Raw genomic sequence first — 27,874 nt, 5'->3', positions numbered from 1 at the left:
ATATAAATGTAATTGTAATGTAATTCAGTCGTTGTCTGATGTTCGAGGGAGTCGGTGAATAAATATCTAATACCGGCAAGTATTTTTTGATTGCGAAAATTATTCAATAAATAAAATATGGCTAAAACGATTTCTTGTGGTGGATTGAACATGCCCACGGTAGGATTGGGGACATGGGAAGTAAGTAATTCATTTATTATCCAAAATTACTTCTAATACGATAGTTCCTATATATAAACAGGCTATGTTTGCAAATAATAATAAATTATTAGGTATCTTAGATTATTTTCTATATGATGTTCAAATCAGAAAAACTATAAATATTATGTTTTATCGCTGCCTGTTTATACTTGAGGGAAATTATCAAAATTTAACCCCGTTATATAGCAAAAAGGATTTTAATAATATTTATAATAGTAAAAAAAACCTATACGTTTTCTGCACAAATTTTGGCGTTTTTTTTTTATTATTAACAATTTAGAGCTAAAAATGCGATTTTTTCGAATTTTCTCTAAAAAGATATCTGTTTATTCTTTAGATTTAGCACTTAGCCATTTAGCCAGATACGTGTTGAGAAATAAATAAATAAAAAATTACTAATATTAATATTCACTCAAATATAAATACGTATTGTATCTATTAAGAAAAAAAAACTTCACAGTAGCGTATTCTAAAAAAATGTTGAATTAATTTTTTGCTTCAAAACAGTAAAGTAGACGAATTTAAAAGAAAAAAGTTATTTTAGGACGATTAGTTAAAAATTAATAATATAATTTTTTTTAATTTGCAGCTGATTTGTTTATAATAATTAAGGAAACGTAATTAATCCCATTGTAAAGATAAAAATATTATTAGTATACAATTGAAAATCAGAATATAATTTGAAACTTTGAATTTTTTGAAAAAAACTTTTTTTTTCCATTTGTTTAAACAAATACATTATTTATTTATTAATTATATTATTAAAACATTTCATACTTTCATTTACATTCATACAACGTGAACAAAAAGTACTCTTAATTACTATTTAAATGGGAATAAGCCACAATTAAAGGTTAAAATACGTTTATTGACGTTTCAATTTCCACTTCGGAAATCGTTTTCAAAATACAAACATTAGTAAATTAAACAAATTTTGTTTTTTGTTACTTAGTGAAAAATTCTTCTAATAATTTAATTTTATCTGACTCATCTATATTGACAATTCAGACATACATTATACATTTTAAAGTAGACGACTTTAAAATGATATTGCCAATATTGTTGAGTTGCGTTCCTGGGACGACTTTACTTATAAGATAGTTCATTCGATTACATGAAATCAACTTTAACTTGAGAATATCCGTCAGAAAAGATCATAACATGTAATTCGTCTTTAAAAAGACAAATACATGCCATGATGACAGTAAAATTCTACTGTTAGTGATTCCATAGTAAATTATGAGTGAAAAATCAGTAAAAAACCTCATAATACTATCCCGACATGGTAAGTATTGATCGTGCATTTAGTTTACCTTCAATAAACACCAAATTCCGATTTTATATGTTTGTTATTTAAAAAACATAAATGATGTATTGTCTATATGTTACTGACTTACCAATACTGGTATTTTCCTTTTAATAACTTCCTCTTTCAATATGGGTAACCAGATCCTACTACATTCTGCCGAGGAATTCGCGACACAATTGGTCTCATTTAGCATAATTAGAGCCGCTTCTTTGATTTTTCTCTTTTTACCATCCGTTTCTTTTAGGACTATATTTGAATCATTCCATTAAACTCTATGTTCATTATCCCATGCGTGTTTACATATTTGAGATCTATCAAATTCTCTATTTTTAATATAGGATTGATGTTCACTTATTCTAACATTTAATGGCCTTGATGTTTCACCTAAATAAAACTGATCGCATTCACAAGGTATTTTATAAATGCAATTCCTTGTCCTTTCTTGTTCATTGTTAGGTTTTAAATTTTAAGTTTATTTTTAAATTGTCAATATAGATGGGTCAGATAAAATTAAATTATTAGAAGAATTTTTCACTAAGTAACAAAAAACAAAATTTGTTTAATTTTTAATGTTTGTATTTTGAGAACGATTTCCGAAGTGGAAATTGAAACGTCAATAAACGTATTTTAACCTTTAATTGTGGCTTATTCCCATTTAAATAGTAATTAATTTAAAATGCCACAAGAAAATAGCTTCAGAACAATATTAAAAAGTACTCTCTCCTTCATATTTAAAAAAAATGTTAAGATAGACAAAATGACCTAACTCTCAGAATTCAATTTTTTTTAATTTTCTTACGTTCTATGTGATCCCTTACCCTTAGTCTTACGACCTACCGCTAAAAACGTCATTTGTTGGTTTTATTTCATTTATTTATTTATTTATTTATTTCGGTAGGTTGCAATCACTCTGAAAAATTCACACGCGTAGTTAACGATTTTACAAAACTTGTGTATTTTTTGAGATTGCTGCAGGTCTAGTTTTTTTAGTTTGTGTATTTAATCAAAAACTTTATTTCCAATTTTTTCCACATTTTTCCGTGGATGCGCCATCTTCAAAAAACGAAAAAAATGTTTTTTATGTGTTTTTGTGGATTTACTTAATTTTAGGTATTTTAAAATAGTTAGGGGTTTTTATAGGTTACTTCTAAGTTGAAGTAACTGCGTCAAAACTACCCCCAAAAACGTAATTTTTTCTATCTGAGCCTTTTACAAAACTTGTCTATTTTTTTTATTAGTTTTTGATTAAATAAAAAAAGTTTTTTGGAAAAAAAGCATTTTTAGGTTATATAGACTTAACCCATGAGTCTATAAAAAATAGATAAGTTTTATAAAAGCCTTAACCATACGTGTGAATTTTTTGAAATTTTTAAATTGATTGTAACTTACCGAAAAAAAAATCATCATCATCATTGGTGCTACAGCCCTATAAAAGAGCCTCGACCTTCCCAAGTCTATTACCAGTCGGTTCTATCATTATTTCCATTATTCAGGTCCTTATTTCGTTGCATAGGTCGTCTTCGAGATTTCCGTCCGGCATTTTTGACTTCGTAGCTATGGGGTTTTACCGGGTTGGGTAGTTAACCCAACGACAAACCCTCTTTTCGGAGGGCCATTTCACCCGCTCTCGTCAGTTCCCGACCGAACTTTCCACCCGGATCTCCAGCTGGGTTGCTCGGTTAACAGGGGACACCAGCGTGAAGGTGAGAGTCGGATTTGAGTAGAAGAGGCTAGTTGGAGTACACTGGAATCAACTCCATGTATTCGCATTCCACCCCTTTTACCCCCACCGAAAAAAAAAGAAAAAAAAACGACGTTTTTGGGGAAGGTTCGAGGGGGTGGCTAGCTGAAATTGCGCTGAATCTTATTTTTTTATTCACATAAAACGTAAAAAATGAAAAAAAATTATTGAGGTTGTATCGATCTCAAAAATATGATTAACCCCGCAAATCCTGAAAAACATGGTTTTTTGGGGCTTTAAAGGTGTTAAGACCAATTTTTGATTGTTTGAAAGGACTCAGTTACTTCAGATTAATAGTCTATAAAAAATTTTTTAAATTCTTAATTTTAAATTTTAAGCTGTTTTAAAGTCTATAAAATGGAGAAAATCCCATTAAAACCACTAAAAACATTCGCTGAGTCTATGTTGTAATCACGTGGAAAGTAAAAAAAAATGAAAAAAATTGAATTTTAGGTGTGAGGGCATTTTGACGATCCTAACAAGGGACACCCTTTATGAAACTAGCTATATACCAACGGATTGGCGATTGTCGACTTTTGTCACGAGACCTAAAAAAGCAAATGCGAAAAGATTTAGTGACTACCGAACCATCAGCTTAATGAGATATGTTTTAAAAATATTACTTCGAATTTGGATTGATGAAAAAGACCTACGTATCAGTAAAAATCTTTACTGGCGTCATCGTGCAACATCAGGATTGGGCAGGATAATAAAGGATAAGAAGAATATAAATTTATTTTATTTAGTTTTTTTTCATTTTTCAAACGCTTGAATTTTGTGTTTTCCCTCCACATGAATAGATGTAACTAGTTACGGAGATGTTGAAGAAGAAGTACGACAACAAACCTTAAAAGCAAGTAAAGCGGCGGGATCTCTTAATGACACAATCTGGAAGAACAAACACCTAAGACCTAAATGCTCAGGAAGATGCATGTTGATGGCAAGGATCTGCGCATAATAACCAGTCTCTATTGGAACCAAAGTGCTGAGATAAAGATGGGCAACTTACACAGTGGGAAGATAGATATTAAAAAGGGTGTACGACAGGGATGCGTCCTCTCGCCGCTCCTGTTCAATATATACTCTGAACAAATCTTCAGAGAAGCACTGGGAGAAGTTTCGGAGGGTATCAAAGTAAACGGAGAGGTAATCAATAATATTAGATATGCTGACGACACAGTTATTATCGAAAAAGACTGCAACGAGCTTCAAAGACTCATGCAAAGTATACACACAGCAAGTCAAGAATATGGTTTAGAACTCAATACAACCAAAACTAAATACATGCTCATCAGCAGAACACAACAACCTCCGATGCAACTGACATTAAACAACCGAAAAATAGAACAAGTGGAGACATACACATACCTTGGAACCACAGTCAACACAAAATGGGACCAGTCAACAGAAATAAGATCACGAATTGAAAAAGCGCGAAACGCGTTCAACAATATAAAAAAGTGGTTCACAAGCAAAATCTCAATGGAACTAAAATTAAGACTGGTCAAGTGTTATGTCTTCCCGGTCTTGTTCTATGGAGCAGAGGGATGGACCACAACGAAAGCCACCCTGAAGAAACTAGAATCCTTTGAGCTGTGGATATATCGCCGTATTCTTCGGATATCCTGGACAGACCACATCACTAACGTGGAAGTAATGCAGAGAATGGGCAAAAGCAAAGAAACGGAAGCTTGAGTACTTCGGACATGTCATGAGGCATACTAAGTACCGGCTGCTACAGTTAATAGTCCAAGGAAGAATCGACAGTAGGAGAGGACCGGGAAGAAGACGACACTCATGGATGCATAACCTTCGACAATGGTTCGGACTAACATCGACCGAACTGTTCAAAGGTGCCGTAAACAAAGTCAAAATAGCCTTGTTAATAGCCAACGTCCGAAACGGATAGGGCAAAGGAAGAAGAAGAAGAAGAAGAAGAAACACCTAAGACAAGACACAAAAACAACAATCTATAAAGCAGCAATTATACCTATATTAACATACACGGTGGAGACAAGACCTGACACATCTAAAACGAGACGACTACTAGAAACAACAGAGATGAAAATACTCCGACGAATATCATGGAAAAGTCTGTTGGATAGGGAGAGAAGCGAAAACACAAGAAGAGCATGCAATATAGAAGACATAAATGGATGGATGACAAAACGGAAACAGGAGTGGAACAAACACATTAGTAGAATGGCAGAGGATAGGATAGTATGAATATGTATATACGATAGTGCGATAATTTAAACAATTTAGAAGGCTGATATTAAAAAAGAAACAGGCTTTAACCTACATACAAGAAGGAAGAAGAAGCTCCACACGGTCCATGTACTTATCTATCTTCAGAAAATGTATTCATTCTTCTGGCTGATCGGGAGAACCTTAGCACTCCTGTTACATTGACGGTGTGCCCTTACTCGAAATTGTTGTATTTATAAGCCATTTCCATGATTGTTTCTTGGAAAAGTTAGGATCTTAGATAAGACAGTTACAAATAAAAAATTTCGTTGCTTTCCTAGAGTGTATTATCATCATTGAAAACATTCTTCCAACCTTCATTTCGGGTTCTTCCAATGATCACAATATCATCAACATATGCCATTATTTGTATTACTATGGGTATATATCGTACCCGTTAAGTTTATTTCCGAATCTGTCATAATTTTTTCTAATGCTAGGTTAAATAGCGTTCATGATAGCGCATCTCCCTGACGCAGTCATCTGTTAGTTGTAAACGGTTCTGAAAGATCCCCTTGTACCCCCACATGACATTCAACTTTCTTCATTGTCATTTTAACAAATTATACCAATCGTTTTGGTATTCCACATTCGAATATAATTGGGGCCTATATATCAACCAATATCGTATGTTGTTTTAAAATCTACGAAGATGTAATGGCAGTCTATGTTGTACTCCGTCGTTTTTTCTAGCATTTGTCTTTTGGATGATATGTATGTGATCAATGGTAGATCTATTTTTCAAAAAGCCTCTTTGGTAGGATCCTATTATATTGTCAGTATATTGTGGTTCGTTAAGTATTAAGGACAAAATTTTGTATGCCGTATAAGGGAAATCCCTCTAAAGTTGGAACAGTTAAGCACGTTTCCTTTTTTGTGTATAAGACATATAATTCCAATATTCCTATCTTCTGGTAAAGCGCGTTCTTGCCATACCTCTATTATTAGTTTGTGAAAGAGGATTACAAATGTTTGACCGCCACAGTTAAATAATTATGCGGGTAGGTTGTCTTCTCCTAGAATATATAGTAGAACTATAGAGACCAGTCTGACCTTGAAAAAACAAAATCCAACAAGAGTTAGCCAAGAGGGGCAGATAGAAAAGTTTAAAGAAATTTCACTCAAGTCAAATTAAAAAAGAGTAAAATGTGAAGGCCCGGATGATCCGCCAGGTGCGTTTCATAAGCGTATGAATATTGGTACACTTTGCAGGCATTCCTGCTCATATATCAAGGTGTTGACTACAGGCTGTATGGCTCGTCCAGCATGCCATAGCATGGAAAAACTCCATGGCCTGACAAAACCTGAAATTACAACTATGCCATATTAAATATTCTTCTTCTTGATGTGCCTATCCGTTACGAATGTTGGCGATCATCATGGCAATCTTTATCTTATCTGCAGAAGCACGAAAAACCTGCACAGATGTTGTATTGAACCAGATTCTAAGGTTCTTTAACCAAGATGTTCTTTTTCTTCCTAGACCTCGTTTTCCAAATATTTTTCCTTGCAGGATGGCTTGAAGGAGAGCATATCTGGATTCATTTCGCATAATATGTCCGAAGAACTGTAACTTTCGAGATTTCATGGTGGTCAGCACCTCTCGGTTCTTATTCATTCTTCTAAGGACCTCCTCATTTGTGACTCGGTCAGTCCACGGGATCTTAAGCATTCTCCGATATAGCCACATCTCAAATGCTTCTAGTTTTCTGCACATATCTTCTGCAACACCATAAAGAAGGACAGAGAAGACGTAGCATCGCAGCATTCTTACTTTTGTATCAAGAGAGAGGTTGTGACTCTTGAAGAAGGCCCCCATCCGATTGAAGGTGGATCTAGCTTTTCCGATGCGTGCTCTAATCTCCTGGTTGTTGGTACATTCTTCATTTATTCTGGTGCCGAAGTAGTTGTAGTGCGTCATTCTTTCTACAGGGGATTGGTTGACGTAGAGTTGACTTTCTGTTATTCTTTTCTTGCTAATTATCATAAGCTTTGTCTTCTTAACGTTTATATTAAGTCCATATTGTTGACTGTAATACACGATTTTGTTCATAAGAACTTGTAGGTCTTCTAAGTTGTCCGCAAATACTATAGTGTCATCTGCATATCTGATGTTGTTTAACCGGTAACCATTTAGTAGAATACCTGTTTCAGTTTCGTGCAAAGCTTTGATAAATATTCTTTCAGAGTACAGATTGAAGATTAGAGGAGACAAAATACAGCCTTGCCTCACTCCACGCATGATTTTCACATAGTCAATGTGTTCACCTTCAACTCTGAGATTTGCTGTCTGATTCCAATAAAGACTTCTAATTATTTTCAGATCTTGGTTGTTATGTATATCATATTAAATATTACATGGAATATATTACGTAAACCTAAAGATTAAATATACTTTTTAATACAATTTAAATATACGAAGGATAACATATCGTTAAAAGCAATACACTTGAACTTTAAATGTGCAGGTATACTGTAAACATTGATTAGACGTCTTCAAAAACATGAATTATATTAACGAGCACCAGATAAATCGTCACCTACTAGTAAATATTATTAAATATATATTTAAACTTATCCAATTAACCGTAACAGCATATTATCTAAGTAAATACAGCATTTGATAATATTATTTACTACGATAGCAAGTACTCAAAAATATGTATAAAATATTAAATATCAAAAATATATAAACAGAAACTTGGGCTGATACAAATTCAAACTCGGAAAGTCCAACGAATGTCTCCTAAAACTTGACCACTGCAGTGGTTAGCGTACAGAGGTGCCACCTGCTTTGGCGGCCATGAACAAAAACGATATAATAATATCGTTTTCTGGCCTCTGGGCTATACGAAATGTGTAAAAGATTAAATCTTTTAGCAAAAGCTGCTATCGCTTTGTTGAATTAAATGGCTAAATTTATGGCCTAGGAGGACAAATTCGTTAAACTTCCCGCGCTAGAATCGGTATCAATAAAGTGTTATGAATCATTTAGGCCTATCCCAGCCTCATCAGACACTTAAGCTGATACAAATTTAAACTCGGAAAGTCCAACGAATGTCTCCTAAAACTTTACCACAGCAGCGGTTAGCGTACAGAGGTCTTTCACACATTTCGCATAGCCCAGACGACAGAAAACGATATTATTATATCGTTGGCCGCCAAAACAGGTGGCACCTCTGTACGCTAACCACGGCTGTGGTGAAGTTTTAGGAGACATTCGTTGGACTTTCCGAGTTTGAATTTGTATCAGCCCAAGTGTCTGATGAGGCTGGGATAGGCCTAAATGATTCATAACACTTTATTGATACCGATTCGAGCACGGGAAGTTTAACGAATTTGTCCTCCTAGGTCATACATTTGGTCATTTAATATATATATATATATATATATATATATATATATATATATATATATATATATATATTTATGTATATGTGTATACAGTAAAACCTCCGTTAACCGAAATAATTGGGGGGGGGGGAGGCCGTTTCGGATAACAAGGATTTCGGTTAAAAATAACATTGTTTTTTATAATATTCTTGATCAAAGTATTGGTATTAAAAAATACTATGAGTTGATTTCGTAATGTTTTCTAATAAGTAAATCCAAAATAAAGTAATAAAATTAAGGAAAATGAACAAGTTTAACATGCTTTTTTAAAGAAATCTGCTATTTTTTTGCGTTTTCGTTTAACAACGATGTTTCTCTCTCCCTCCATCGTTAATTTGCAGAACGTCATGAGTTTGCCTCATTCGATTGTTCGACGAAACGTAAAGCAATCTGAAAAGGACAAAACTTTATATAATGACAACAAAAATTAAGAATCTAGTCGTGTCCCTAACTAATTAGGCCTACTGTATAAAATTCTTTCCTCTAAAGCATTGAAAATCTCGTCGACGGTATTGTGCCGCCTGTTGCCTCTTGGGTCGTCATCTTCGTCATCTGATATGCTCAGGTTGTCTTGATAAAGAACCATATCAATGATGTCCTGGTCGATTAATTCACGTTCTGAGTCATCAGCTGCTAACCAGTCACGTATCTCTTCTTAGTTAATTTCGTCATGTCCCAGCAACTTTTTAATGAAAGGTTTAATTTCTTCTGTCGTTTTCTTACCATTTTCTTCTTCAGTATCGTCAATCAAAATCTTATCCAAAAGTGTGTTCCAGCATTTTTCCAAAGTTGAAGATTTGATCTTGGCCCACGACTCAGCTCACCAATAAAAATGTTTTATTGTTAAATATTTGAGAATTTCGGAAACACTTTTGGATTAATTCGTCTCCTGTAATAACAGATGTCTTAAGAATGCTTCTCTATAATGTCTCTTGAATGTCTCTATAACTCCCTGGTCTAACGGCTGGATTAAGCTTGTGACATTCGGTGGCAAAAATCTGACAATTGTCACCATTTTGTAGATTTTGAGGGTGAGGGCGCATTGTCAACAAGCAACAATGCTTTGATGAGAAGGTTTTTTGATTTTAAAAAGGATTTTACACTTGAGACGAATTCATTTTCAAACTATTCTAAAAATAAAGTGGTCGACATCCATGAACTTTTTTGGCTTCTATACCTTAAAATGCCTTTTCGGAAATATCTTTTAGAGCTCTTGTTTTTGTGATTTCCCAACACACATAGACATTAATTGGTGAGTGAAATTAACGGAATTGTTTACGTTTTGCGACAAACATTTACTTTTTATTGACGAAATTATTGAAACTGTCAGCCGTTTCGGTTAAACGATGTTTCGGTTAAAAAGGTTTCGGTTAAGGGAGGTTTTACTGTATATATTTACTTTGATAAACCTAAAACATTTAAGTATTATAAAGTGCAATTTTATACATACTATACTGCAGTTTCATGTTACGTAAATTTCTACTGTGTAATCAATCGTTTTGTCGTCTATAGGTAAACATTCATTATGATTCAATGTTTGTGATCTAATATCTACTTTGCAACAGACCAAACATTGTTTATTGCTTTTCGTCCTTAAAATCTACTCTGTTAATACGATACTTGTTTAGCATTTTTTATTACTTAAAAAAATATCACTAACAAGGTTACAGATATCTAATTATAGGTATATACTTCAAAATTATTAATAACACAATATTGTTTATTATTTTTTACGAATATTATATAATAAAAGTTTTAAACACTTATAACAAATTTTCAGAGTGACTTCAATTTATCAATAAGTTTACGTAGTTCTTACTGATTAAACAATACACAACTTTTGTGACAAAGTTCGTTATATCTGTTATTATATGAAATACCAAAAAAGTATAAAATACGTGGTGGGAAAGAATCTACTGATATGGAATATTACAACGAATACGTTGACAAATATAAACATTTTTATAACACATAAAACATAATGACGGTATTAGATTTTTGTTTTGATACAGGGCAGCGACAGCCGCTTATACGTATTTCGACCTCTTTAGGTCTCCTCAGAGCGGTATAGCCACTACTCTGAACCAAAACAAAAATCTTTCCCGTCCTAGACAATAGTTATCAAAATAACTGTATACGGACGTAACTACGTCATCTAAAAACAAACAGAGAAATCAAACGATTTCTTTTGGCCAATTGTAATACCAACACCCTTCTGCGATCCTATAGTAACTTTGTAAGGAATTATATTTTGTCTACCTCAGGGCAAGAACATAGGGGTAGAAATAGGGGACAGAAACTATGGGGGCGAAGATAGGGCAAGCAAAATAAATCGAAACGTATGCGTACGGCACTCAGGGGGTTGTTGGAGAGCTGGGGTCGCGGATGAAACCAAGGGGTTACTTACATAAATCTCCTGGACAAATGGCAAATAAAGACAAGAAGAAATACCTCTAGCTATTTAAATGGGACGCCGCTTCGAGAAAACTTCCTGCTGGAGGAAAGAAAGTTTCTTCCTTTCTAAAATAAAGAAACACAAACAGGTTAGGAGATTTTTCTAAAATAAATAAAAAAATGGATCAGAGAAACAAATCAAACGATTATTTTTGTCTCAAACAAACAGTTATCAAAATACAGATTGTACAAAAAATATACTATATAAATAGTTGCAAAATAGAGAATAAGAAAACTTACATGTGTCCGTTTACAAACTCCAGAGGTTGGAGATACTACAAAAACTTACAAATGTTACCGCACAGAGATTAACCTTTTTTTTTAAACAAACAAAACAAATAAATATCGAAAATAATAAAGTTAGCTGTCATACGGTAACATTAAATAAAAAAAATTAAAATGACAGCTAAGTTAAACCATAAAATTTACAACTTATTAATTATTACAAATCCTTTTAAATTTTAATAAAAGAAATTATTACTTTTAGCAAAAAAATGTCTGTCTTTACTTTAAAATTTAATCGCTTAAAAAGCTACCTGAATTTCACTGTTTCGCACTTAAATTTGAAAAAACTTGTTAAACATCTATGGGGCATCTATCTGGACATATTCTCCAACAGGGACAAGGTAACCATTTCTATACTCAGGAACGAACAATCAAGAGATGTAAAATTAGGTTCGGTGGAGGAAGCAAGCTGACGATGTCATATATTCCGAATCTATACTAGATGATAACACTATACTTTGCTTCTTAGTTTTTCAACAAATAACATTATTGTTAAGCTTTATAACATAACCACTAATACTTTTTTTATCAATTTGATTATTTTCAAAATCTGCATGAATATAGGATACTATCTCTATATTACTTTGTTTCTACCTTTTTCAAATCTCAATACATAATTTTCTATAGATGTCAAGTATGTCAAAACATTTTTCAAATTTTTCCAATGTATCTAATTCCTTCCAGTATACCTAATTATTTTGAAAATAACTAAAATATGACAAACAAAAACTTAAATCTGGTTTAGAGCATTTAATCTCAAAGTAATTTCATCTACAGTGGTGTGAATAATGTTACCTTTTCAACATTTTCTACTGGAAGTGCTCATTTTTATTTTTTCAATATTGATAGCGCTTCTACCCACTTTTCTACAATTATGGCATTTAAAATAAAATGGTTGGTTGTTTCTGATATTATCATCACTGGTTCCAGCCTTATTCTTCCATTTATTCCATGGTTGATGACACAGGCAAGAATCTTCGGAGTACTTGGTGCACGATAAAGTTGTTCCTCTCAAACAGCATCATCTCAACATCTTTCTCTGGATTTGCTCGCTAAGGCGATCCTTAGCGATAATAAGATTAAACCCAACTGGTTTAGATAATCTAGAAAGATATCAATGCCTAAATTATCTTCAGCTAATTTTCTTTCAATCGCTTTTTTTAATTTTTAGGCCAGAGACGACAGCGAGATAGAGACAGCACTAAACGCTGCTTTAGAACTCGGCTACCGTCACATCGACACAGCTGCCGCATACGGAAACGAACATGTCATCGGAAAAGTCTTGAAAAAATGGTTCGATTCTGGAAAATTGTCCAGAGACGATCTGTTCATTGTCACCAAACTACCAGCTCCAGGTATACATCCCGATAGGGTTGAAAAATATTTGAAAAAATCGTTGGCTGATCTGCAGTTGGATTATCTCGATCTTTATCTTATACACTTTCCTGTCGGGATAAAAGAAGGCGAAGGGCCTCCACAATTCGAAAAAGAAGAGCACAAGGCATTATGGCAGGTAAGATTTTTTATTTTTTATAAAAATATATATCACAACTTTATACCAAACCTTTCGAATAATAAAGTTAGTTAATGTATATTTATATGTACATTTCTTAGAGTTTTAGTTTTTTATGATCATAAACGACTTTCCTTAATCGTTTTTATTATTTTATTAATGCCCTGCTTTTGAATGACATTTTACAGTCACTGAGACTGTAGGCCAACAAAATAAGTTGCTTGTACTGGGTAAGTAATAAGTAAGAAGCGAAATAGAGTCAAAATATAAACGAGGAACAAAAAATCAATTGGTTAAGGAAATTAAGCACACTGAAAGTCAAGGGATTGCATTAATTAATGCCAAAATGAGAGAGAAAATCACCCATTACAAAGAATTGCTGATTTGTAAGTTCCTGAAAGGATGAGTAAAGGAGGATAAGAAATGAATAAAATAGATGATCGCTATACTTTTGAATTTTATTTGATATCTGTATCAAGTATTCTGTTGTGATATATTAGCGATTATTCTTCAAGTTCACGCTTGTCTACTAAACGCAGAAAATAAAATATTTATACGATTTTTACATAATTCCCTGCTAAATCTATCAACTACACTGTCATTTTTTGATATTTACTGATACATTTTTTTATGTATGAATTTTGTCTGTTTAGAACATGGAAAAACAAGTTGATGCTGGCCGAACAAAGACCATTGGAGTCTCCAATTTTAACGTAAAACAAATTGATAAATTTTTGAAATTTGCCAGAATCAAACCGGCTTGCAATCAAATCGAACTACACGTATTCTTACAACAACCAGAGCTGGTTCAGTTCTGCCAGAAAAACAACATTGTAGTGACGGCATATTCACCGCTTGGAAATCCGGGTTACAACACATTTTTAAAACGTATTGGAGTTGAGTAAGTCAATTAAAATATTATTTACTGTATGTTCATTATGACCATTAAAATTAAAGGGTTTGCATATTATCGCGGTACGCGGTATGATAGGTTTTGTACTGTAGTATGTTATTTCTCGCTTAAAATAGACGACAACCACAACACAGAGATACTAATATCACGATTAACCACCAAAAATTTATCTTTTAACCGGGTTTATAAAGATTTGACAATTTGTTTTGCACTTTTTTTAATTATTTTAACATGTGTCCGGTTTTCAATTTGATCGTTAACTGGTATCTTTTCATATATTTTTAATGTTTTGTCGAGTCTTTAATTAAGGGCTTTGTATCTTTAAATTTAAATAAAACAAAATGTGTAAGATATCAATTTTTGCCTCTCGATCAGTGTTAGCAACCATACTATAATTATAGTAAATATACTACAATTGCTTCCCTTTTAACTATGTTCTATCATGCCTTTACAATAATCCTTAAATCTACTATAATTTTCAGAAACCATAATCTTAAACCGAAAATTTTATTCAACCGATATATTTTTAATTAGATGAAACTTGCGTTTTACTGAGTCCGATGTGTAATAGCAAACCCGTCACAAGCAAAAAGTGTTTGATTATTCCATGTCGGTACGTTATTTGTTATTTTCACTGGATCAAGAGAGGGATTTCTCAGCCCATCTTATGATCTAACAATAGGACTTTTTATCAGTCGCCATATTTGACAATGACGTATGTCTATATTATAAACATAGATATTTTTTAATAAAAGAATAACATTGTTTATAAAGAAATAAAGGCCTTAGAAAATTTACAAAATAATTGTCTTTAAATGAAATAGAGCGTGTATCACCCTTACATACTCCATAACGACACCGCTTTATTGTTCCTTTTCGTACAGGTGTCATTCAAATAATCGATTAAAATTGATTTGCTAATTGTGTCACTTTATTGTTTCAATAACTAGACTTTCTTTGGTATTTTTGGCGTATATAATGTCATAAGAGAGAAAATTTTGCCGGAAATATTTTCGACTGGAATGGAAACTTGTTGCCTGGCAATTTTCGCGAATTAAATTTTGACAGTTAAATAACGAGACGTCAATCGAATGATTTTGTCAAAATTTCATAAGCGAAAATTGCCAAAAGGCGACAAACTTGAATAAAACCAGAAGAAAATTTTGCCGGTAAATAATTTTTCTCGAATAATATTCGACAAGACATTTCACGAGACAATTAATGCACCATATCAACGAAACATAATCTTTATTTATTTGTTAACAATATTAAATGTACAGTTATTATAAGCTATTTGCTCCGTACGTGACCATGGTAGGGGAACCTTGAAACGATGCCAGCGTGCGTAGCGGCGAAATATGACAAAATTGGAATCATGGAATCTTTTTACGCATAAATTTTATCAAAAATGTGTGCAAATACATGTTGCGTATTTAGTTTTGCTAATAATACCAAAAATAGTAAGTGTAGTTTTTATAGGTTCCCAAAGATTACATATAAATTAGAGAAAAGAAAAAGATGGATCCGTGCTATTAATATGACAAAGGAAATATCACGTAACCTCATTTTTATGCAATTGAAATATTTAAATAATTTACCTTAAATGATATTTTATAAGGCTTCAAGCTAACTGCAGAGTGCCTGATGACTTTAGCTTTTATATCATAACTTTTACTATTACTGTTTTTAATTATATGCTCTTTCACGTGAAAAACTTGATTTGCCAGTACTAGATTTTTAACTTTTCTTTTCCGTTTGGACTTAAAAAGATATATTATGATGAATTTTAGAAACCTAGTTTTTAATACTACATTTATTTTGTACATAAACTGAAAAAATATAATTAAAAAGTTAATTATTAATAATTGTCAATTTCGCCTGTATTTAACAATGTCAAACATATGTCATTAATGTCATATGTTTAACCTGAAAATTGGTAGGTCCAAAACTGTCAGATGAAGGCGGTAGGTGTCGCGTCAGTCACGCACGGAGCGAATAGTAGTTTGCCCATTATTTTCTACCAAAGCATGATTTTGTGTATTAGTGACCTGTAGCATTCGGGAACCCGAAGGTCCAGCTTCATTTGTTGTTCTGAGATTTTCGATCAACTTCTGGTGGTGACTGGAATCTAGCTGCAGATATGGTTTTAGTGGCCCGTTAATTTTTTAGTGGCATTTTAGTGGCCCGTTAATTTAATTAACTCTTGTTCAGAAACCTGTTTTTTTTGTGTCTATTCCAATTTTTCAGCTGACATTTTTGCCCGCTTATATACGGTGTTGATTCCAAGTGGACAATTTTTGAACCAAGATCCATCCTTTCGTTTGATGAATTTCTAACCAGCCATTTGCCGCTTGCCAAACTTTTCGAACCGCCTTGATTTGTTTTGGAAAAAATGCTGTTATATTCAATTCGGCCCGTAAATTCTCCCATAACATTAAATTCTTTCTGGAAAAAGTAAATCTTGCAGTTTATGGCCTTATTGCCTCTCCAAGCAAGTTCAAATGAGCAAAGGCGAAAAAACTTTTTTTGTGCTCCATCGGGGGTTTTCTCGTCGTAGCTTTGGATGATTTTTAATAGTTCTTCGGTGGATAATGCTTTTAAACTGAGTTTTCTTTTTTCTTGAAGACTTTGAAGCTGCCTACGCTTGGTATCTTTGGTCAATCTTGCACATTTGAAAGATATATCTGTGAAAGGATCGATTTTTATGCCGTACTCCGTAAAATATTTTTCTTGCGCCATTTTTGCTGTAGACTTTACAGATGACTCTTTATAGTCTTCGCCATTGCCTTTTTTCATGCTAAAGGCATAATCCTCGAGAATTTTTGCTAATTCTGTTATGGTAATACATCTTTCAAGCGTTAAATTTCTCACCCGTAGGAACTCCGAAAATTGGGTCCACTAAACCTTCTGGATCTCTGCGTGTTCAATGGGACATTTTCCGAAACCAATTTTTTGATTTCTTCACCTGCCTGATATCCAAATCTTGATTTTTCGTCTGGATTCATTATATCTGTTTAAAATTGATTACGCCTCAATGACATTTGTCATACTGACAACAACAGAATTACCAGACACCTTCGTGACGGATCTGTCATAATTTTGTCGCTGAGAAATCACGGACAGGAAGGAGTTTTGTCAGTAGGAAACATAACTTTGCTATGACTTTAATCATGATACTATAACAAACAAGATATGCTCACTTGCCGTTCTAATTTTAATCGACTTTGCGCATGACGTCATAGCGAGACAAAGCCAGGGGACTTGTGTTTATTTTATTTTAACGATGCATCATATGGCAACGTTGTTCCATTACTGTAATGAACAACTTCGAAACTTAAACTGTTAACGCTAAGTATACCTCGATGCCATATCTTGCAATAAGAAGTCATAACTAGTTATTTTCTGTGAAACCGTGGTTTGAAAATTAATAAGTAATTTGTAAAATTAATTAAAGAAATATATGAATCTACGATTTGATTGTGTGTATTACAAACAAAATAAATATTGTTACAAAACATATTACAAAACAAGTTAAATATAAAAAGCCGGTAAAATGTAAAGAATTTGAACCATACAGGAAAAGCGGGTCATACTTGAGACTTTATGAATATCATTTAGACATTTATTTTACAATCTTTGTGATTTTTCTCTTGCGGATATTGTAATTATCTTTAATATTTTTATTTAGAATTCGTATTTTAAAATACATTTTACATCTAAAAAGGTAATTTTACATCTTCGCTAGCATTTACATATTTTGCAGCTTCTATTAAGTTTTTTATATAATTTTTTGTTATTTTTAATGTTTCGCCATTATAAATACGAAAAATGTTCCAGTTCACTACATTTAGTTACAAATTCCAGTGTTGGTTTGAGTAAACCACCCTCAGAAACGTGGTTTATCCAAGTCAACGATTTATCGTTAGCGTCCGGAATATATCCAAGTATCTCTTTTTTTTTGTAACTTAAATGTAATGAAACCGGCTAAATTTTCCAATTCATCTCATTCCAGGTTCTTATATTCGAATTAATAAAATCTTGATGACTGTCAATTAAATCTTCAGGGTTAATTTCCGTATCACCATTAGGAAGGTTTAGCGAGGAAAAGATCTCTTCAGTGACAATTTCATAATTAATTATACTATTAGTAGTAATATTCCATTGTCTGTGGGGCAATCTCAATAGTTTGTCTTTTAAACAATAGTCAGATTCTGTAAAATGTCATGATCATATTCTCGCGGTTTCTACATTAAATTTGTCTCGCTGAAAACACTTGAAGACCCATACTTTACGAATTTGTTTGTCTCTAGGAAACACAAAAAAACGACACTTCGTAAAAGTTTTACTTTTTTTATTATAATTGTTTAAACAACCCACCACTGCACAATACATTATGGCAACCAAATAATTAGTCTTCTTTATAAAGTAGCTACAGGTAGTCGAGAGCAAGTTGCGTACGATAAATAAATTAGGTGATATTAACACAGTAAACTGAATGTTTTCACCACAAAATTTATATAACAATATAATATACAAAGTCTTTACTACATCAATCAATAAATAAAAATATCATTCACTACGTTTTGAAGTACACCGGATAGCAACAGATAGAGCATTTAACTTGGCGTCATTAAAGTTGTCTCGGGGTGACTTCACAAGTGTGCGAGAGAGAACATGCGCGTTGACTTATCTTGTTAGTTATAGTATCATGACGTTTAATCAGGTAAAAATAGTTTAGTGAAATAGTCTTAATTATGTGGTACATGCACTTTATTGTTATTTTTATTACTAACCTAGCCTAACATGTTGGTTTACAAAATATCTATTCGAAAAAAAAATGACTGACACTATTTTTTGATGAAAAGTCCTATTACACACACTTAGGGTTATTATCTAAGTTTTTGTATCATAGTGACTAAATAATAATACACAAGCAATACATGATATTTTTTTAGGGAGCGAACAGATTTAGTCAACGTCCTCACCAACCCAATTATCACAGAAATAGCCAAAAAACACAACAGAAGCAATGCGCAGGTCGCTTTAAGATTCTTAATACAGAAAAACACTGTCGTCATTCCAAAAAGTGTCAATCCTGCAAGGATAAAGAGCAACTTTGAACTTTACGATTTTAGTCTCGACGATGCAGATATGAAGAAAATTGAAACTCTAGATATTGGAGAAGCTGCTCGAATTGTCGACTGGAGAGTTTATCCTAAGTAAGTATTCGAATATAAAAATTGACACGATGCAGATTTACAGCTGACAAAACATGTCATGACGTTGAGTTGATTCTGACACGTAAAACTAGACATTTACGTGAAGTATTATGTAAGTGCGTAGAAAGTCACGTAGGTACCAAGGTTAGTAGATATTTAAGTAGGTTGTCTCGTAACTATAGACCAATCAAATGCTCGCTTTTTAAAGGCGGGAATACGTCACCCATACGACACTTTTAAAATTGTCATAAGCTTCAATGCTAATATAAGGTTCAAAAACTTAGGTTTTGCAATATATTTTGGGATTTTCTTGGGTATAGGGATGTTAAGTGGTTCTTATATTAGTAAGTAATAATATAAATTTTTTTTTCTAAAATCAATAGTCTGATGACAAAAAATAGAATTGATTATAGTGATAATATTGTGTGTTTTAAATGGAGATAACAGTTTATTTCGCACAAAAACCCCAAAAAAAAACAGTAGAAAAAGTTCAAAAGCAAAAATACTAAATATGTAGGAACTTACTTATTATGTTTTTCCTGGAATTTGCAGCATTTTTATCATATCTAGTGGTAGGCAAAAAAAAACCAATAGGTAATATAAATAATTTATTATTAGATTAAAATACAAAAAATGATTAGTCCTTCAAGCACAAATCTTCAAGCTATATATACTTATCTCATCTAAAAAATATATCATTATTATAACGTACAAAACTACATATAATTGTTATGACAAACCTTGATATCACGGCTACGAAAACACACTTCACAAGTGTTTATGTACACAAATAACTAAATAATAAGTCTCTATAAATAATATTGTCCTTATACCTATACTTAAAAATAAAAACTAAACAATAACTAAACAAATAAACGAACTAATGATACTATAGAATAGAGACAATAACAAACGTGAACTTAAACTCAGACGTGCAGACAACTGTCGATCAACTGTCAAATTTGACTTTGTCGTATGAGTGACGTAAGCATTCTGCCTTCCCCTCGCTTCGCCCACATAGTTACGAGACAACCTACTTAACATCTACTAACCTTGCGTAGGTACTACGTGAAATTATATGTCAAAACCTAAAGTGAAATGTGACATTTAACCTCTCATGACGTTTAATGTCAAGTAACACGTCACGCTCCACATCAAATGTCACGAAAATGTCATTTAAATGGAACTTTTCCGGTAAAATGTCTCGTTTTACGTATCAGCTTCAGGTCATCGTAGTATTAATTAGATTCCTTGGCACTTCCTGTTTCTAATACTGTCATTTTCCAAAAAATCATCAAGATCATTAAAATAAACGAAAACAAGGACCAAATTTAGATCCTTAAGGAAGTCCCGTCTTCCTGTATTATATCCACTTATGGTATTGAAGCATATTCTTCTTTTTCTAGTTTTATGACCGTTTTAGAACTATAGATATCATGTTAGCTTCCATATTCGCTATCATTTATTGACCGCAGCAGTAAATAATGATTTTGTCGATTTTCCGAACCATTGCCTCTCCAAGTTTTTAAAGCGATAATGTTCATCTTCTGTCAAAATCACGTTTACCTTGGATCTGTATGATGAGATGCAAAAGTTCATATTTTTCAGGGTACTAAGGTAGTAAAGATAATTCAAACACTCAGAGGCAGAACGTAAAGGCAGAATCTTTCTGCCTTTACGTGAATTTTGACTCCGCCTTCACGCAGCTCCATGGTCAGGAGTATTTGCACTATCTTTACCTAGACAGCTTGCTTCTTTTTATTATATCGACCAGTTTGGTTCAACCGCCTAAGAATCTCCTCATTGCTGCCTCTTTCCTCTCAGCTTACCTTTATATCTTATCTTATCATATCTTAAATACTTCCAAGTATTTAAGAACGGCCATACTTGGAGTCCACGTTTCTACTTCATATAGTAGTAAACGCAAGATACAACAATGTCATTTATATACATACAGACGGGTATGAGAGATTTTTCAAGAGAGAAATCCTCAGAAGAATCTTTGGACCCTATCACGAGCCGAATACTAACCAATACTGAATGAGAACAAATGCCGAGATGTGTATGGCTAGCGATGTAGTCTAAGAAATTAAATCTTAACGTGGATGGACTGGCCATGTCCACAGACTCCCTAATAACCGCCTCACCAAGTTAATATGGGAGGAAGCCTAAACATGGAGAAGGCCCTTAGGACGTCCAAATGTAATGGAGAGATAACATATAGTCAGATGTAAGAACAAATGGGGCTACCCACTGACTCAACAATCATAGACGACCGTTCGAAATGGAAGCAGTTTGTGCAGTGAGCCAAGACCACCCCAGATTGTAGTGCAACGAGAAGAAGAAGACGACGGGTATATACATATATGTATTCCATTGATAATGAAATTACTTCCATCATGTGTAACTATTAATTTAATTGGTATTTTGACTGTATATTCTTTGAGACTAACCAATTAATAAAATCTTGTTTTTCCTTTAATTATATATTTTGAAATATTTATACTATAAATTAATTTTATATTTTTTTCAGGGTTGATGAGCAACCAGAATATCCATTTGCAAGGAAGTAATAATAATACCTGAGTCAATTTATGTTTGTTATTAAAAGTTTTAATGATATAATCTTAACATGAATTAGACACACAAGTTTGTCAACTCATAAATATGTTATAAAATGCACTTTGTCATTATATTATAAATAAAACATAAAAACGTATTATTTTTTATTCAGTTTAAATCCCGTCCAAGTTGATTTTCTCTATAGTCCATTTCTATCATATTGATAGCACATTATGTATGCAAATCCCTAAACTGTTGATACGGGTGACTCAATGAAAAACAGATATTTGTCAACAAGTTTATAGAAGTATATAGGAAAACAATTTTAAATTGAGTATGACCACCAGGTATAAAAGTTGAAGCAGAATAGAATACAATAGTTTTGAGGGTTACTAATCCCTAAATAAAGTTGCCAGTCTCGGAGTGATGGAGATTAACAGGTACTAATGAATTTGCAAGAAATGTAAGATATTTATTTTATTGGTTATATATAAAATAATTTGTGGCCGTAACAGGGGCCGATTTGTAAAAAAATGAATATTATTTTAATCAAATTCCATTTCAGATTCACTGCTTTCTTCAGAATCTAAGGAATCTTTAACTCCAATGTTAATTATTACCGGTTCCAGCATTGCATCAGTCATATTATCCAAATTCCACATTTTATTTTCTTCCTTGTGAGCATGACTAACAGCATTTTTCCAATTTTCTGGAGTTACTTTTGATAAGGAATGTTCTAATAATTGTTGTAAGTCTTCTAATTTAAAAGTTTTGTTGTTGCGTCCAACTTCACCCTTTACTTGAGACCATATATTTTGTATCGGATTCAGATCACAGTGGTATGGGGGTAAACGTAAAATAATTACATCACAGTTTAATGCCATTTCATCAATTATATATTTTTTATAAGCTGCTTTATGTTGCCTTAAAATAGGTAATAATTCCTTTTTTGTCGAATTCTCCTTGTACTCAATTGCGTGTTTATCCAACCATTCGATTATCTCTCCTTTTTTCCATGCAGTTGTTGGCAATTTTTCTGCTAGTCTTGAATGGTAACTAGCATTATCCATGACTGACAGAATTTTTTGGAATTAAATCCAACATTTGCTCAAAATATTCTTCAAAAACGTCAGCAGTCATTTCCTCGTGGTAATCTTTGGTTGATTTTGAGGCAAAACTTAATAATCCACCATTGACAAAACCGTATTCGTTTCCAATATGGGTTATTATGAGTCTGCGTCCTTTTCCAACGGGAATATTGTTTATTCCAGTAGATACACCTTCGATGAATGCCTGACGGGAACTTTTCACATTTGTATCAACCCATAGATATGGTACAGTATGACCTTCATTTAGCCAAGTCTCGTCCAAATAAAAAATTGTTTTCCCTTCTTCTCGGTACTTTTTAATAGATAGTTCGAGGTTCTTAGATAATCTCGTCTCCAACATACAATGTAATCTTTTTCAATTAAAACGGATTTTCTTCTATTCTTTTGCCAACGAAATCCCATCTCTCTCAATAGTCCCCATAATTTCTTGTTGCTTATGATTGGTAACTCTTCGTTTTCTCTAATTAATGTTTGGATTTTGTCCAATGTTGGAAATTCTTTGTTAAAAAAAAATGAGTGGACGCTGCGTCTTATCATGTTTTTATGTATTTCTTCAATTTCCAAGGGTTTACTCCCTCCACTCTTCTTGGGAGATGAAACAGTTCCTCCTTTTCTTTCTTTTAGGAATCTATAAATTGTTGCTTCTCCAACCCCTGTCATATTTGAACACATGTTAACGATTTCACGAACATTACTTAAAGGGCGTTGATGTACAAATGCATCGTGTACATTTAATATTATATTTTTCTCTCTTAGACTGAAGGCACCTTTAAAACTACACTTAACCGGGATAAAACCTGTTGACGTCATTTTTAAATGCAAATAACAAAATATCGACACCAAAAACGTAGGTAGGTAAGACATGAACAATGTACATCTACAAACTAAATGGAAGATGCAAATAATTTCTAATTTATATTATTGGCATAAGCTGCAATGTGGCATAAAAACTACTTAAACTATCATTAGTGAAGCCTTATCAGTAATTCCAGGTAATCGTTCTAAGAAGGTATTCTTTTTGTGTCAGGCGATAACTTGTATGGAAAACAATAATCACCTTTAAATTACTGTTTACATTAATTTATTTCGTGAAACATTGAATTCTCTCATTAATCACCCGTGTATAATTAACAATAATCGTGTGGCATATATACCGACGTTTTTTACGCACAAAAAAGTTATAGTGAGATTAGTGGACACTTATTATACAGAAGATTTTTTAAAAGATAATGAATTGTTGACGGCATCTTAAAATATTAATTTTTTTATTTATTTCAAAACAAGTATAGGGTGACGCCTATGGTTTTTTGACCTGTTGAGGATTTGCATACATAATGTGCTATCAATATGATGGAAAAGGACTATAGAGGGGGGCATATTCGACTCAGAGAGTGGTTTTAGGCTTTTGCCTTTTTAAAGAATGGATCTTGTTTTCGATTGGAGTGGTATCACCGGGTCGTGGATGTAACTATTAAGAAAAATAGTCACTTCCATATTTGAGGGTGCTTTAAAGGACTAGGAAGGGAGTCTATCAGCTGGTGAATCCATAATAATTTGGTCCAGGCCGACGTGGGAGCGACTGACATCTGAAGTCATCCATCTATTATTATTATAATCCATTTCCATTTTGTTATCTTCTTCTTTTGGTGCCTATTCGTTTCGAATATTGGCGATCATTCTTGCTATAATTATTTTATTAACTGATGCTTTAAATAGATTAGTTGTTGTTGTGGAGAATCATTTCCTCAGGCTTTTTAACCATGATATTCTTCTTCTCCCAATTCCTCGTTTTCCGAATACTTTGCCTTTGCTTAAGGATTATTTTCAGTAATCTGTATTTAGTTCCGTTTCTCATTATGTGTCCGAGATTTTCTAACTTTCTCCATTTATTCGTATGTACGTACTTATTTTATTGTACTATATCCATATTTATGCAATTTCCATATTCCATGCATCTTCTATTTATTTATTTATTTAAGGTACTTTTACCGTCTAGAATGCTACAAAATAACACATTTTCAACAATTTTTTTTGTATCTTATCCATAATATATGGCAATCGAAACTTTTTTATTATTATACAACTTTTGAAAATTACAAAAATTTTTTTCTCTTTTTTTCCATTGTTACTGTATTTTAAATATGGCACCAAAAATTTTTCGTCTAAAAATTACTAACCCATGGCGGATAGTTAATCTCTGGAACCGCAAATCTGAAATATAAAATTCGAGAAGGGTTTTCAAAAAGAAGTGTTCTTACGTAATAATTTACTATAGTCAGAATCCAGAAATCTAGGCAGTAAATTCTTGGAAGTAATAGTGATGGTTCATTGCTATTGTAGGTCTTCCAATGGCGTACGAAAAATATCATAAGAAGTTACGACAAAGCTACTTGTATTAAATAAATATGTACCTATTTATAATTATGTTAATTTTAATATGATTATTGTTGACATTTGGGTTATTATATATATTAATATAATATACATGGTGTTTGGTAACGAATGGCCATAACTTAATCTTAGATTCCTGAGATTAAAATAGGCCGATTTAAACTAACTTACTTTAGTACGAAAGTTGATAATAACCAAAATAAAGGGGGTCAAAGTTAAACTTTTATTTTTAAATATTTCGTGATAGGCACGGGATAACAACACGAAATTTGGTAAGCTGGAGTTTTTTGGGACGAGAAATCAAAATTCGCCACTAAAAATGATGAAGGACGCCACATACATCTTTCAGTGCTCGTTTAATACGTTCAATTTTTTTTATCTCCCACTCGACATACTTTTAGAATCAAAACTTTTATTCTCTTAATATTTTTACTTAGAAAAGACACATCGCTGTACAACCCATTACTTTTTATTATTGTTTTATAAATTTGAATTAATTACAATAAATAATCATTTTAGTTTAGAAGGTAATAGTTACACCTCCCTAAAACCGCGATAGTCGGTGAAAGTCGGCTACTCAGGTATTCAGTTGTTTTGCTATCGAAGTAAACAGTCGTGTGATGACGACGAGTAGAATACTATTTTGATGACGTCACGTTGCCCAGCAACCGTCGATTCTATTCGTCAGTGAACACTTATTTTACTGTTGTGAGTAATATGGAAAGTGAAAGCAGTAAAAGTAAACGACGTCCAAATTTTTCGATGGGAGAAAAAACTATTATATTCAATGTGTATTGTGGACTCCGTGAAAGGAATAAAAGTATGTCGGTCAACGATGTAGTTACCCTGTGTAGTGATTTGACTAAAGTTTCGACGAGAAGTGTATACAGAATTGTAAACAATTTTAAACAAAGTGAAGGCAAATTGAATGATGGACCTGTTGAAACCATTGAAACCAGAGGTAGAAAACGCATTCAGCTTGAAGATCATACCAAATATGCTTCTTCTTCTTCTTCTTCTTAGTCGTTGACCTGATGCAGGTATCGTGATATTATGAAGCTATTAGCTAAATTTCCCAATGTTCCTCCACGTTTTTCTATCTTCTGCCATTCTAGCACATTCTAACAATGGAGCGCCAATGGTAGCAACAATATGGTCCGTGTATCGTGTGGGAGATCTACCTCTATTTCTTTTGCCTTCTACTTTTCCCTGGATGGTAAGTTTTTCAAGACCATTTCTTCGAAGCACATGTCCAAAATAGCTTATTATTTGTTCTGATAATAAGCTATTTTGGACATGTGCTCCTAAGAAATGGTCTTGAAAAACTTACCAAATATGCTATTCGGAGGAAATTCCATGCTTTCTTTTTTCGGAACGAAATCCCAACCTTAAAGAAAGTTGAAGTTGAAATAAATTCCGATAATTCAATACCCAAAATATCACGACGTGTTTTATTGCGAACATTAGAACAAATGAACATTAAATATATAAAAAGAAGCAGGAATAGTGTTCTTTTAGAAAAAGATTAAATTGTTTTGTGGCGGAGAAATTACTTACAAAAAATCCGAGACTATCGTCGTGAAGGACGAAAAGTATACTATTTAGATGAAACTTGGCTAAATCAAGTTCATACTGTCTCAAAGGTGTGGCAAGATTTGGAAATTAAAAGTCGTCGACAAACCTTCATTGAAGAGCTTTCATTAGGATTAAAAACACCAGTGGGTAAAGGACGGAGGCTCATAATAACACATAAAGGCAGCGATTCGGGTTTTTTGGACAACGGCTTGTTACTATTCGAATCCAAGAAAACCAACGATTACCATGAGGAAATGGACGCTCAAAGATTCGAAGGTTGGTTTTCAAATATTCTACCAAGCCTTGAAGCAAATTCTGTCGTTGTTATGGACAATGCGTCATACCACAGTCGACGGTTGGAGCCATCACCAACGACTGCCTGACGAAAAGGTGAAATAATCAACTGGCTCTCTCAAAAAAATATACCATTCAATGACAACATGTTGAAAGTACAATTATTAAACCTCGAGAGGATACATATACCCGTTTTTAAGAAATATGCAGTCGATGAAATGGCTGGTGCAAACAACATAATTGTACATCGCCTCCCTCCTTATCATTGTGAGCTGAACCCTATCGAGCTTCTATGGGCTCAAATAAAAAACCAAGGTTCAAGGGAAAACTTGAGTTTTAAAATAAAGGAAGTGAAGTGCTTCTTAGCTACTGCCATACAAAATGTCACACCTGAGTCTTGGAAAAATTGTATAAGACACACTATAAAAGAAGAAGATAGAATGTGGGACTTAGACACAAGAGTGGACATTTCAGTTGAACCATTAATTACCAATGTAAATAATAGTGATCGCGATAGCTCTTCATCAGCCGACGAGTCGTCTTCATACGATGATTAATATTTTAACTTCCTGTGGAGGTCGAACCATTTTATTAAGATTACTTTCGTATATAAGTAAGTTTGTTTTGTTAACCTAGTTTTCAGACTAAAATACATTTTATACCAATAT

At 33.0% G+C, this 27,874-nt stretch overlaps 2 protein-coding genes across 2 annotated transcripts; both read left to right on the top strand.

Annotated features, from left to right (window-relative positions):
- On the top strand, window positions 1-21,994 carry LOC140443059 (aldo-keto reductase family 1 member A1-A-like). Its single transcript, XM_072534112.1, has 5 exons — window positions 1-180; window positions 12,802-13,143; window positions 13,797-14,044; window positions 19,012-19,275; window positions 21,809-21,994. Exons 1-5 carry the CDS (start codon window positions 118-120, stop codon window positions 21,846-21,848), a joined length of 957 nt encoding a protein of 318 aa, XP_072390213.1. The 5' UTR covers window positions 1-117; the 3' UTR covers window positions 21,849-21,994.
- A 5,358-nt stretch (window positions 21,995-27,352) lies between these two features.
- On the top strand, window positions 27,353-27,763 carry LOC140443446 (uncharacterized). Its single transcript, XM_072534709.1, has one exon. It carries the CDS (start codon window positions 27,353-27,355, stop codon window positions 27,761-27,763), a length of 411 nt encoding a protein of 136 aa, XP_072390810.1.
- The last annotated feature ends 111 nt before the right edge of the window (window positions 27,764-27,874 follow it).

The sequence above is a fragment of the Diabrotica undecimpunctata genome, chromosome 6 (genome assembly GCF_040954645.1).
Source record: "Diabrotica undecimpunctata isolate CICGRU chromosome 6, icDiaUnde3, whole genome shotgun sequence".
NCBI classification, from domain to species: Eukaryota; Metazoa; Arthropoda; class Insecta; order Coleoptera; family Chrysomelidae; genus Diabrotica; species Diabrotica undecimpunctata.
The sequence above is the reverse complement of the archived record's forward strand: the minus strand, read 5'-3'. Positions and strand labels throughout refer to the sequence as shown.